Source organism: Bos javanicus, chromosome 4 (assembly GCF_032452875.1).
Source record: "Bos javanicus breed banteng chromosome 4, ARS-OSU_banteng_1.0, whole genome shotgun sequence".
Lineage (NCBI taxonomy): Eukaryota > Metazoa > Chordata > Mammalia > Artiodactyla > Bovidae > Bos > Bos javanicus.
Window position 1 is genome coordinate 71,602,320 of NC_083871.1, and position 14,042 is coordinate 71,616,361.

General features: G+C 41.4%; 1 protein-coding gene and 1 non-coding gene across 4 annotated transcripts in view; both read left to right on the plus strand.

The window, feature by feature from the left end:
* Window positions 1–14,042, plus strand: part of OSBPL3 (oxysterol binding protein like 3) — a 199,532-nt gene that overhangs the window by 110,307 nt on the left and 75,183 nt on the right. For all 3 annotated transcript variants that reach the window (XM_061414324.1, XM_061414326.1, XM_061414325.1), the window contains 4 exons: window positions 8,198–8,314; window positions 8,467–8,520; window positions 10,345–10,458; window positions 13,708–13,875. In XM_061414324.1, the coding sequence (XP_061270308.1) occupies window positions 8,198–8,314; window positions 8,467–8,520; window positions 10,345–10,458; window positions 13,708–13,875 (453 nt within the window). The remainder of the gene's footprint in view (window positions 1–8,197; window positions 8,315–8,466; window positions 8,521–10,344; window positions 10,459–13,707; window positions 13,876–14,042) is intronic.
* LOC133246974 (U6atac minor spliceosomal RNA) lies at window positions 8,573–8,698 on the plus strand. The gene has a single exon (XR_009736220.1). It is a non-coding gene; the product is annotated as a U6atac minor spliceosomal RNA (small nuclear RNA).

The window sequence follows — 14,042 nt, forward strand, 5'->3', positions numbered from 1 at the left end:
CTCCATCAGGCCTGTTGGTGTTTGAAAAATTTTAGTTGAGGAAGAAACAATTGACAAGAAGCAACAACTCCAAGTCTCAGTGATAGAAATACAAGTCCAGAATTGTTCTGATGTCAGTTGAAGCTCTTACTATATTAACTGGAAATGTATTGCCAAGGATTTCCAGGTGTTCATAGTACAGTCATAAAATATATGATCCTGAGGCTTTAGAAGATTACTCATGCCTTTCAAGTCATGTTAAAGTATGCACCACATGGTTTAAGACTGGGGGTTGCCTTGTGATTTTAAAAACCTGATTAACAGACTAAATAATCAAAACCACCCACTTTCCAGTCACGCCAGATAGAGGCAACCACAAAACTTCCTTCCACAACACTCTTCAGCTGCAGGAAGAATGAAAGTTTTCAATGGTTTTATATTTCTGACATCACTGCAAGGGCAGTGACTGAGAAACCAGCATTTGAAAGGTGCAGAGGAGATGTGCGCTGTGGAAACAGCTGTGCTAGAGGGAAACGCTTTCAGTCCGTGCACTCAGCAGTATGGAAATGAACTTTGCCAGCTAATGAGCACGAATAAACGCTTAGCTGCCTTTCCCACCACAAAGCAGCTTTCTATATTTGGTACTTTCAGATGTTCAGTAAAACAGACTGAATTTAATGCCAGATGACAGTGCCAGACTGACTTCAGTTAAACTCAAGCAAAGACCTTTAAGAAGCTTCTTCCCCCAGCCTGTCCTGTTTCTCTCTCCACCTGATAGTCGCAGGGAGCGCTAAGCCTGACACCCCGAGGGCAGGACATCAGCCCAGCTATGCTGGCTAAGTCAGCAGGGCCATGATCCCTGGGGGCATAGGTCCACCTGCGCTGTTCATTTCAGGGCACTCAGTTCAAGGTGTGCAGCCTCTTTCTGGGTCACAGAGGGTGTGAGGCATGGGGAAGCCACACCCTACCTCCTGGAGCCTTTAGCCAAGAGAAACTGGCATCTCTGCTTTTTTCGTCCTGGGTTCCAATTCACTCCCATCCAGTACATGTTATTAAAGTCCCTGACCCCCAGGGCTCTGTATGGGGGCCCTTTTTATAGCCCCTTGCTCCTCACACTCATTGGTTCAGCAGATATTTATTTAGGGCCTCTATGTCACAGGTAGTGAGACTGTAAGAAATAAGCCCCAGTTTCTGTCCTCATGGTATTCACATTCTAGCCAGGGAGACAGACAAGTGCAAGTGTAAGTGCTGAGAAGGGAGACAATTTCTGCCCCGAGGAGGAGGTGGTATGGGGCTAAGTGAGAATGCATTGGGCTGAGAAGCAGGTGGGGCAGGCATTCCAGATATAAGAAAGGGATTGAGCAAAGCCTTGACAGCGTTAAATCCCACAGAATGATTTCCCACCCCATTCAGGAGGACGCAGGATGGGTGACATGGCAGCTCTGCTGAGGATCCCAGCCCTGCTTGTCTCTACCCATAGGGCAGGGCTTCTTAACTCAGATGCCTTTGGATCTTGAATTTAGCCACCACTTCCCCCACTCCAACCCCACTCCCTCCCCAACTGCCGCCCCATGGCATTTACTCCTGATTAATCATTAGAATGTGCATATTTAAATTACAGTAGAAGGATGTAGCAGAATGATTGAAAATATAGTTTTTGTAGTCCAGGGACTACAGCATTGGGGAAGTTACCTAATTCTCTCTTCCTTGGTTTCCATATTCAATAAATTCCAAATTCAATAAATAAGGAAGGTTAAGAGAGGAGATAGATGAAAGTTAAGGGAAGTGGATTTTTAGGGAAGTGAAACTATTTTGTTATTATAATGGTGGATATAATCCTATGAACATTATGTGTTTGATAGAACTCTTAGAACTGTATACCACAAAGAGTGACTCCCTAGTATAAACTATGGGCTTTATTAATAATGGTGTGGTTCATCTACTTATAAAAAATGTGCCACACCAATACAAGATGTTAATAACGGAGAAAACTGTGTTTGGGAAAGTGAGTGAAAGTTGCTCAGTCTTTCACTACTACTCTTTGCGACCCCATAGACTATACAGTCCATGGAATTCTCCAGGCCAGAATACTGGAGTGGGTAGCCTTTCCCATCTCTAGCGGATCTTCCCAACTCAGGGATAGAACCAGGGCTCCCGCATTGCTGGCAGATTCTTTACCAGCTGAGCCACCAGGGAAGCCCAAGAATACTGGAGTGGGTAGTTTATCCCTTCTCCAGGGGACCTTCCCGACCCAGGAATTGAACCGGGGTCTCCTGTACTGTAGGTGGATTCTTTACCAGCTGAGCTCTCAGGGGAACCCATGGACAGCAACACTGCTATAATTTACAGTAATACATGATTGATGCAGTTTGGGTAATTTAGGAATTTCATGGAAAGAGATAGACACTGAGCTAAAATCTTGAAGCTTTTGTATGGGTGGAAAAGAGCATGAGAAGATTCTGGGAGGCTGGAATAATACGAGTAAGCCACAGAAGTGAAAATGACAGATATTATGTTGTATTCATTTTTTCATTGCATGGAGGATAGGACCTGATGGGGTATCATAGAAGTGGGGAGTCTTAGAAAGTGAGGTTTGATGGAGTGGTGGGTGGTAATGTAGAAACAGGGAAAGGGACATGGAAGATATACACTTTGAAGATGAAACCAAAAGGACTCACTTGTAAAAATGACCAAGCCCTTATAGTTTCAAAGTGATTTTGCTACATTGTTCCTTGGCCTGGCATTCCTTCTCACAGAATTGGTGTCAAGATCAGCAGTGAAATATCAAAATGAATCCATCACAGGTATACATGTGCACTAATACAATTATGTAAAGTTTAAAAATAAAATTAAAAAAAAAACAAAAAAAAAAACAGATGTTGAATTAAAAAAAAAAAAAAAGATCAGCAGTGATTCTTAACCCCATCATACTAATGTCCCCTTTTGTGACCAATATTTCAATGAACCTTTTACTCTCAAGTGAAATTGATTTTTCACCTAATATATTTGCACACATAATTTTGAAAATGTTAACAAAGTGCTTTATTATAAATAAAGGCAACTTCAGGGAAAGTGGTTAATGTTAAGGTGTACATTACAATATGTAAAAGCCCAGACATGATTACACTAGAAGACGTAATGGAGTAGTCAGATACCCCTGTACATGGGGTGATAGCTACTAATAAAGACCCATAGAGATGCATTAATAACTCATATAACACAAATGACACGACTGTCACTGATGTCAGTGATTCTGCAAAAAGGTGGTGACTGTTGGTAAAGTCCCAAACAGGAGAAAGTACAATCTTATCTGTAATTTAGTAGTTGCATTCCCAAGAATTCAGAGTGTACTAAAAAGCATGCAAAAATACTTTGGCAAGTATAAACAGATTTCACCTATGAAAATGTCACTGTGCACTTTGGAAACTCTTGCAGATGTTGGGACAACTTGTTTTGTTGTGCAAGACTGGGGCATTTCAGGACATCTAACATCCCAGGTCCCCAGCCTTCAGATGCTAGAGACCCCACCCCCACCCCATCACTCTGACAATTAAAAATGCCCCCAAGGTTTCACAGCCTAAGGGAACAGTACTGCCTCTACTGAGAACCGCTGGCTGGATGCTGGCTCTCAGATTTCAGCCTCATGACTTCAGGATGGTGAAAGATAAGGAAGCTGAAGGGGGAGGATTGGGAGGTTGAGCCAGAAAAGGTGTTGGCTGCAGTGCTGTCTCCCTCTGTCAAGGACAGCCTTCACTTTCCTAATTTCTTTAGATCTGCCTCTTCCAACCTGGTAAGAGTTTCATGTCCTGAGCCCAGGTAGAAGATGAAGTGAGGGGGAAAATATGATATTTTGTAGTAATAAATGTGAACCCTGTCTGGCTTATTTATCTTATTTGTCTTAAGAGTCAACAAACCAAAGCTGATCCCCTGCCCTCCACACATGCTCACTGTTAGATCTATACTGTGTCTCAGTTCAGGAGAAATCTAGTTCTAACATGAATCCGTGAAACATTTTTTGAAATTTAATCCTTGTTATCTTTTAAACAAGCGTGATCTCATTCCATTTTTTTTCTTTTCCAGTTTTGTTAAGTATGAAGTAACATCTAATCCCTCTTGGCATTCACATTTTGCACAAGTGAATGTCTTGAGCAAATGTGCATGATGGTCTAGCACATCTCGGTATTAGCACCCTGCATGCTGCCTAGAAGTCTTAAGCAAATCAAAGGAGCTTGATTTCTTTGGAGTACTTTTCAGAGAATTTTGAGCCTTAGATTTTCCTTTAATAATGACACCTTCTTTCTCAAGTTTCTTTCTTAAGTGTGATTGTGCTGTATTTGACTTGTAAAGAGTCATTTGGCCCAGAGGTATTGTTGTTGCTGTTTTGTTGCTCAGTCGTGTCTGACTCTTTGCAACCCCATGGAGTGCAGCATGCCAGGCTTCCCTGTCCTTCACTGTCTCCCGGAGCTTGGTCAAACTCATCTCCATTGAGTCAGTGATGCCATTCAACCATCGCGTCCTCTGTCATCTCTTTCTCATCCTGCCTTCAATCTTTCCCAGCATCATGGCCTTTTCTAATGAGTCAGCTCTTCGCATCAGGTGGCCAAAGTATTGGAACTTCAGCTCCTTCAGCATCAGTCCTTCCGATGAATATTCAGGATTGATTTCCTTTAGGATTGACTGGTTTGATCTCCTTGCAGTCCAAGGGACTCTCAAGAGTCTTCTCCAACACCACAGATCAAAAGCATCAATTTTCTTCAGTGCTCAGCCTTCTTTATGGTCCAACTCTCACATCCATACATGACTACTGGAAAAATCATAGATTTGACTATACAGACCTTTGTTGGTACTTCAGATGCAAGCCAGTGAATGATATTCCAACAACATTAATCTGTTTGCAGCCTTATTCCAGGACCAGGTTTATCCATTTGTCAATCAGATGCATAGTATTCACTGGACAGCAGATTAGGCATACGAGAAATCAAAAGTGAACTAGACACTTCACTGGAGAAGGCAATGGCACCCCACTCCAGTACTCTTGCCTGGAAAATCCCATGGACGGAGGAGCCTGGTGGGCCGCAGTCCATGGAGTTGCTAAGAGTCGGACACGACTGAGCGACTTCACTTCCACTTTTCACATTCATGCATTGGAGAAGGAAATGGCAGCCCACTCCAGTGTTCTTGCCTGGAGAATCCCAGGGACGGGAGAGCCTCATGGGCTGCCGTCTATGGGGTCACACAGAGTCAGACATGACTGAAGCGACTTAGCAGCTTAGCAGACACTTCACACCCTCAAAGAATCTGTTATCCATCTAGGGATGATAAAACCTCGCATATACTAAGTCAGTGAAAGGTAAGTGAAATACTGGTGGAGTTTCTAGGGATGAAATAGTACTTTCTTCTGAAGAAGGCTTCCTAGAAGAGGTGAAATTTTTAACTTGATGATTTTAAAGATTCATTAAAATCTTGACAGGCAAGACACTTTTTGAGGCCTGGTTTTTTGAGCTGAAATAAATGTGAGCGGAATATTTTTGTGTGTGTGGCTTCTCATTACTTAATATTATGCATTCTCCATTGATTGTCTGAATGTAAGTAAGTGACTTTTTAAAAACTTAAGTGACTTTAAATAATTAGTAATAATTGCTATAAAGAATCTCATTTGAAATTGCTGCCTTTCTGGAAAAGTCCTCTAATTTAAGAGTTGAGTCTAAGTTTTGCTTTTTCTGTTTGAAGAATTCAAATTTTACAACTCCAGATGCTGGAATACTAATGCTATGTTTCAAAATTCTGGAGTGTAGCTCTAGCCTTATTCATAGTAAAATGCAATCAGACATAAGACAGATCTTTGGGGACGGTTATACAAAGGGAGTTCAGCCACTAAAATAGGAAAGTGTTCTGGCCACTGGGTGTTTTTCATGTATTGAACTTGAGGACAACACAGAAACTGAGCCCGAGCATCCAGGACTGCCTGTGGTTCCACACCCTCCCCGTCTTTCTCCTAGGACTTGGGTCTACTTGCTTCTGCTTCCAGGTTATTAAGGTCCATCTCTCATCCCCTCTGGCCTCTGTCTGTACCACTTTCCTGTGGGCTGGAGATTTGACTAAGAGCAAGTTATTCAACATGAAATTTGGCCAGATGACACGTTTGTCTCTTGAAGAGATATCTGTGCCCCAGTTTTTATTGCAGCATTATTTACAATAACCATGGCATGGAAACAATCTAAGTGCTCACTGGATGAGTGAATGGATAAAGAAAATGTGAGATGTATATGTATCCCATTGAAATGTAAGCTTCCATATATTCCATATATGTACATACATACACATACAATTCCCTGGTGGCTCAGATGGTAAAGCCTCTGCCTGCAATGCAGGAGACCCAAGTTCAGTCCCTGGGTCGGGAAGATCCCCTGGAGAAGGAAATGGCAACCCATTCCAGTACTCATGTCTGGAAAATTCCATGGATGGAGAAGCCTGGTGGTCTACAGTCCATGGGGTTGCAAAGAGTCGGACACGACTGAGCGACTTCACTTCACTTCACACATACAATGGGATGTTATTCAGCCATTAAAAAAACCTGCCTTTTATGACAACATGAATGGATCTTGAGGGCATTATGCTAAGGGAAATAAATCAGAGAAAGACAAATACTGCATATTTTCACTTATATTCAGAATCTAAAGATGCGGAGCTCATAGAAGGAGAGAGCAGAATGGTGGCTGCCAGGGTGGGGTGGAGGGTGGAGGGAGTGGGGAGATTGGTTAATGGTACAAATTCCCAGCCATAAGATGAATATGCTCTGAGGAGCCAATGTATAGCTTGGTGACTGTAATTAACAGTACTATATACTTGAAAGTCATTAAGAGAGTAGATCTTAAATGTTATCACCACACACACACACACAAACAGTAATTATGTGAGGGAATAGAAGTGTATCAAATCATCTCATTGTACGTCTTAAAGCTTCATATGTTACAGGTCAGTAATAGCTCAGTAAACCTGAGGAGGGGAAAGGCATGTTTGTCAAAATTAAAATATCCTGGGTTGGAAATGTTTTGTCTCTGATCTGGATGGTAGGTATAGATTTATAAATTCTTCAACTTGCAATCTTAAGATTTGTGCATATCATGTATGTTATATCTCAACAAAATATAATAACAATAAAAAATTTAAAAACCACTGAAGTGTTGCCAATTTTGGTCTACCTTGGGATAATTTTGCAATGAATATGTGCATTTTCAAGTATTTAAAAATAACTTTTTAGAACTTTTAGTGTTTTTCTTTTTTTAATTAATTTATTTTTTAATAAAAATTTATTTATTTTAATTGGAGGCTAATTACTTTACAATATTGTATTGGTTTTGCCATACATCAATGTGAATCTGCCATGGAGTGTTTTTCTTTAGTATTCCTTTTAAAATTATTTTTTAGCCAATTAGTTGAAATAACCTAAATAGCTGACAGTGGAAGATTTATTATATAACTATTTGTCCCCCCAAATTGCAAACAGCTTAGAAGAGCAATAATTGTACCCTCCTCCACACTGCCCTCACCCCAAGTTTTTGAAACAAAAGAAAGGAGGAGAAAACAAAATTTCTGGGAAAAGAGAGTGAAAATATGTGTTGCAGAACCACCTTTTTGATGCTTCAAGATTTCCAACAATTTTAATACCTAGAATTTGGGGATAGTGTGCCTAAATCATTATTTCAAACAACTTGTCATGTTTGCCAACTCAACGCAGTCTCACGCTTTTGGGCCAATTTTCTCAGCCACCCTATCCCTCCTGCCCAGTTTTCATCTTGATGTCTGTAGCTTTGGATTCAAAGTTAGACTGAAGTCTAGTAGTGAAAGTAGTGAAAGTAACTGATGATGCAAAGGGAACAAAAATAGAATTTACGGCAAAATCCTTACCTCTAGCTGTGGTGGTCAAAGTTCAAGCACCAGAAGAGGAAGAGACATTCCCTTCTGAGAGAGAGCTCCTGAAAAACAGACAAATTTGATGCCAGTAAATTGTAGCATTAAATCTATAAAGTCTAAGAACTGTACATAAATTAAGCCTGGATTTCTTTTCCCCAGCACACCCAGCCAATCTCATTATCTTGGATGGATTTACAAATGGGATCAAGTGCTTCTTAATGTTACTGTTGGATATATATGTATATATTGAGCCTGATAATCATTTAAAGATAATCATTGAGCCTGAACTCTTTCATTGGAACAGGACAGCTGGGAAGTGGTGGAAGGATTGAGGGGAGAGATGAATTACACCCAAGAGCCACCAATACAGAAAGGATTTTTGCTGAAAAAGAGAAAATGGCCCTTGAAAGGCTGGCATAAGGTAAGAACTGGCTTGGGACTCACCTTTGTACCCACATTCCCTACTCAGTCCCTCTTCTTAGGCACTTATATTTAATTTGAGGCTGAGCAAGGAGACCAAGAGAAGGACATTTAAATAGAATGTTTTAATGAATTCTACTTTGTTCCCCACAGAGATTCTTCTATCTGGACAGAGGAATCTTGAAATATGCCAAGAACCAAACTGACGTAAGTGGTCTGGTTAATCCAGCATGCTATTGAAGAATTCTCCAGGCTAGTCATGTTGTATGAAAGGAGAGAAGGTTAGCACTCCCCTTGATGAGGATGGAAGAGGCTCTTGAGCCTGACAACATGCATATGGTTGAGGCATTGCCACCTACTTCCTGGCATCTAACCACTGGTGTCGCAAAGAGTCGGATACGACTGGGCAACTGAACAACAATAATATAGCGGCTCAATCGGTAAAGAATCTGCCCTCGGTGCCGTAGACCCAGGTTCGATCCCTGGGTCAGGAAGATCCCTGGAGGAGGAAGTGGCAGCTCATTCCAGCATTCTTGCCTGGAGAATCCTCATGGACAGAGAAGCCTGGCGGGCTACAGTCTATGGGGCTGCAGAGAGTCAGACCCGACTGAGCACCTGAGCACGCACACAGTGGTTGTAGGCTGGTGGATGAGACTGTACATTTGGGATTGCATTTCCCACTGGAAACCATGAGGGTGGTGGTGTTTCTCTCTCAGGGAACAGAGGTGCCTGTTCCCTTCTGTCTCCTCTCTAGGTTCTGCGTGGGCTCAGTTCACCCACCAAGTGGAGGTGTGAGGGCCCCTCTCAATACTCCAGTGGGTACCCAGCTGTGGGTTCTGGTCTTAGGGTTGTATTATGGGGTTCTCTGAGTGGGGAGAGACCTCTTCCCAGTGAGGTAACAAGAACAAAACATAGGACGTGTCCTCCTACTATTCTGGGCACTGAGGGGTTTAGTGGGGAAAGTCCTTGGTGAAGGTGACAGGAGATGCCCCTGTGTGTGGACACCAGGCAAACGGCCCACCAGGGCTCAGGATAACTGCTGGTCCTACCTGCACGAGAGTCCCTCTCTTACTCAGCACTTCTCTCCTCCTGCCTTCCTCTCCCTGCCTCGCTCATGGGGCTCACCCTGTAGGGGTACCTGCAGAAACGTGCCAAAGTGCCTGACCCACAGTGGCCTGTCTTAGCTTCCTTACTCCTCTTTTTGTTTGTATGTTTTATTCAGCTTTTAAAATTTTTTGTTTAATTAATTTTTATTGGAGTATAGTTGATTTATAATGCTGTGTTTCTGCTGTACAGTGCAGTGAATCAGTTATACATGCACCCATACTGTTTTAGATTCTATTTCCACATAGGTCATTACAGAGTATTGAGTTCCCTGTGATGTACACTAGGTTCTTTCTAGTTATTTATATATAGTGTATAGTCCCAACCTCCCAATTTCCCATCCCCCCACACTTCCCCCTTGCAACCATATTACTCAGCCATGAAAAAGAAAGGAATAATGTCATTTGCAGCCAATGAGTGGACCTAGAGATTGTCATACTGAGTGAAGTAAGTCAGATACTCAAAGACAAATATCATGATCGTATGATATTGCTTATATGTGGAATCTAAAAAATGAGTACAAATGAAACTAATACAAAATAGAAATAGAGTCACAAAGGTAGAAAACAAAGTTACTCCTCTTTTAAAATCACTTCCAAATGAATTTAGACCCCAGAAATCCTGCAGGAAGTGGTGCCATTAACAGGTGAATTCACTGCTGTGGGAGTCAATCCACAGGGCTAACTTCCGACTTTCCTTACCTTCTGCTTGTTACTTGACCCTCTGCGATTCAGTCTCCCCTTTAGGTTAAATAGGATGACGCATGCACAGCACTCAGCACTGGTTCACACTAAGTGCTGGAGAAATGTGGCTGTTGTGTTAACTATTAGTGTGTGTGGAAGGGGAGGGAGAGGGAAAGGAGTGTCAAGGATGTTCCGGTGGTTTTAACACTGTGGTTCTCATGGGGGGCCCTTTGTGCCTCTGCAGATAGAGAGAGAGAAGCTGCATGGCTGCATCGACGTCGGGCTCTCGGTGATGTCTGTGAAGAAATCATCCAAGTGCATAGACCTGGATACCGAGGAGCACATTTACCATCTGAAGGTGAGACTGCTGCCCAGGTGCTGTCCCCCTGTGCACAGATCCTTCATGTTGCAAAGGAATTGTCAGTTACAGTACCACTGGTGATGCGTTTTGAATTTCAGAACATCCAGCCAACGTGTAGAAGATCTTCATTAGGAAAGTATTTCTAAGGATCCTGTTGCTATCTGGATGGGACAGTTCTTCATTGTGTAGGGAGTCTCTCACACTGGGACTCAATAAAATAAATTCAACATCCTTGTCTCTTCTCCCTCATATCCCTCCTCCATTGTGACTATGACATTAGTAACCTAAAAAAAACTTCATGTTTTCAAATACAAACACTCTCTACTCCCAGGCAGTACCATCTTTAGTGAAGAACCATTTGCCGTAGAATAAAATGTGTTTCCTGAAATATAATATGATCTTTAGTCTGTGAAGCTCTGGCTTACAACGTCAACTAACTTTATAGGGATTAAAATTCTCATACCACAGTGATGTTAAAAATTTTTCTCCTAAAGGACGGGTCTCTAAATAGTGTCTCTGAAATGGAGTGCTTCACTCCATTCTTCTGCCCCTTCTGCTGCAGGTTGTGTAGATAATTAAAAGCATGAAGCAAGAGCTTTGGAGATCCAGATCTGGTTCAGATCTTGAACACCTGACTACTTACTTGCTTTCAGCGTTTGACAAATTATTGAATCTCTGAAAGTCTTAGTTTTCTCACCACTTCCTGCCCCCACAATGGGAACTACTTTGCTCATCTTGTGGAGCTGAATGTGGAAAACTTGGTGTAATGCCTGACCCACTGTAAGCTCAATAGGTTCATTTATTATATATAATTATATATTAGGTGTTACCTTAGGTGTTACCTGAGGGTTAGAAATTAATTGAGAAAACGTAAGAGTCCTTTCTTACTTGGACGAATTACTTGGAATATTGGGAATGGGGGCTGAGAATTGGGAAAATAAAAGCATGAGATTATGATCTTCACATCTTAGTGTATTACTGTCCTCCCCATGACATGTCTGTGGTACTTGGGCAGATACATGTTTAGCACATACATGTAGTTGATGGACTGCCCAGGACAGTCAAATCTGTACTGTTTTTTAAGCCTAAGCCCCTGTACTTATGGGTGTAATAACTGTTTAGAGCAGGGTTTCTCACCTTCAGCACATCTGGAGGGTGGGCTGGAAACTCCTTTGCCATGGGGGCCTGTCTTGTGCATTGTAAGATGCCCTGGCCTACACCCACTAGATGTCAGTAACAACCCTCGTCTAGTTATCACAGCCCCCAAATGTCTGCAGATGTCATCAGACATCCCCTGGGGTGGTCACAATACCCCTGACTAAGAGTAACCAATGTGAATCAAAGGAGGGAGAGACCTATAATCTTTCTTAAAAAAAGATGTTTAAAAAATCTTTGAAGGTTTACCACTTCACCTCCTCTCAAGTAATTTCTCTGTGTTCTTCCAGTAACTCTTATGTCTCTCTGTTGACATGGTCAGGAAATAATACAGTTTTGTTCATCCACTATTCTAGTTAACAGAGTAAAAGCAATGATTAATCCCTAATTTTTAAAGAACTAGAATGCCTTGAAATACATCAAATACTAATACCGTGATAAACGCTGGTTAATATTTCTCTGTGTTGATTCACTTTCAGTTCTGTGTGTGTTTCCTGTCCATTCTGACCATTAGATATGACTGTGAGAGCAGGTGTGTGGACTTCTCTGAGGTCCTGGTTGATGGTCTCAGAGTCGGACAATTTCTAATGTGAGCCGTCCAGTCCCAGTCTCTTCCTGTATCATAGAAGGGGGTCTGGGCAGCAGAGAGTTAAGTAGCTGTACACCCACCGTCCTGTGACTACCTAAGGGGCTAATGCAGAACCCTGGTCAGTTATTTAAGAAAGTGCTTTTGTTCTTCTGCCTCGTTTAACCCAGTTAAAAAATGGGTCAAGAGGAATGCTCTGGGCACTGATTTTTAATGGCCTCTGATAGTAGACTAGAACAAAGAATGACACAAGATTCCTATAAAATGCCCAGCAGCAAGGTCTGGGAAATGAAGTACATTTCAAGAACATAATTTAAAGGAGGCAAATAGATGTGAGTCTGTGTTGCTTCTACTTGTAAATGGAACATCCAGTAGAACCTGGTGGGGTTTCAAGTCTTGTGTGTATTTCTAACCAACACAACAAACATAGATGTCAACCAAGCACTTCCTAAATGAAGAATGTTGCTGACATTTATTTCCACATCCTTGCTCTCAGTCACAGCTTTAGTAAAGATTTTAACTGAATTGACCTGGATTTTTCTTCTTGGAAGTTAACCTACTGAGTATTCTTTTGGAGTCATTTATATTGCCTTTTCATGAGTCTCTGTTTTCTCATATATAGATGTCTATCACTTTTTATTTTGAAAGTATTAATGTACCATCATACACACATAGAAATATTAACTATTCAGAGATATTTATGGTGCATAGGTGCTTCATATATTCTTTTTAGTATTCTATGCACATTTGATGTATTTTATAATAAAAGTTACTACATACAAACATTATTCTTCATAGAAATTACACATTGATAGTCAATCACAGAGAGAATGGCTAAAAGTTTGTGTTTGTGTGTTTGAAAAATCCTGGAAATCACTGATAATACTTTATCAGACTTTTGTTTTCTAAGAGTGGGAGAAATGTTCTTGTAAATAACCTTCACATTCATTAACATGTATTCCTCAGTAACATTTTGTTGTCAGAGAAGATGAACAAGGTTAAATATTTCAAGAAGAATTTATTCATTCTCTCCAGTTCAGAGAAGATTGATCTGAGAAGTCTGAATTAGAAAAGAGGTTTTTTATTAATAAAAAATGGTGTAATGTTTTCAGTGGGGATATGAGAAATGGGGACAGGAGAACTTGGAACTGCTTTAAGAGACGGATAAATATCCTTTTTTCTAATTCTTTTTTCTTCTTGTAAGAGATGGATAAATATAAATTTCAACTTGCTTGTTGTTTACTATGTCTTAATAATAGCATAACAGTTGGCTCTTTCATAGAATGCTTACATGTAGAGTTTATGAAGACCACTCTCACTTTCCATCCCCTACTCCATAGACTTGTTCCATATACTACATGAGTGTACATGAAGTAAACAGACTGGTACTTCCACAGTTCTACGTGTGTCAGGATGAAGAGGGGCCAGGAATGACCTCAACGGGATGACTAACTGTTTCTTAGATGAGTGACACTCTTGTGTCCTTTCGACCCAACACAATCTAGGTGAAGTCAGAGGACGTCTTTGATGAGTGGGTATCCAAACTCCGCCACCACAGAATGTACCGTCAGAATGAAATCGCCATGTTTCCACACGAAGTTAATCATTTTTTCCCAGGATCTACAGTCCCAGACTCCGGTCCTGGGGTCATGGACACCATTTCAAGTAGGAAGGTAATGATTTGCCAATCATGAATCTAAAGGAAGTAGGTGGCTTTGTTGGGGGGAGTCTGCTCCTGGGGGCAGTGTCTGAGGAAGGAGAGGTTAACAGGGAGGAGCAGAATGAGTTTGATCTAGGATTTTATTTGTCTGTATGTCCCCTCAGTCAGAGCCAGGGCCAG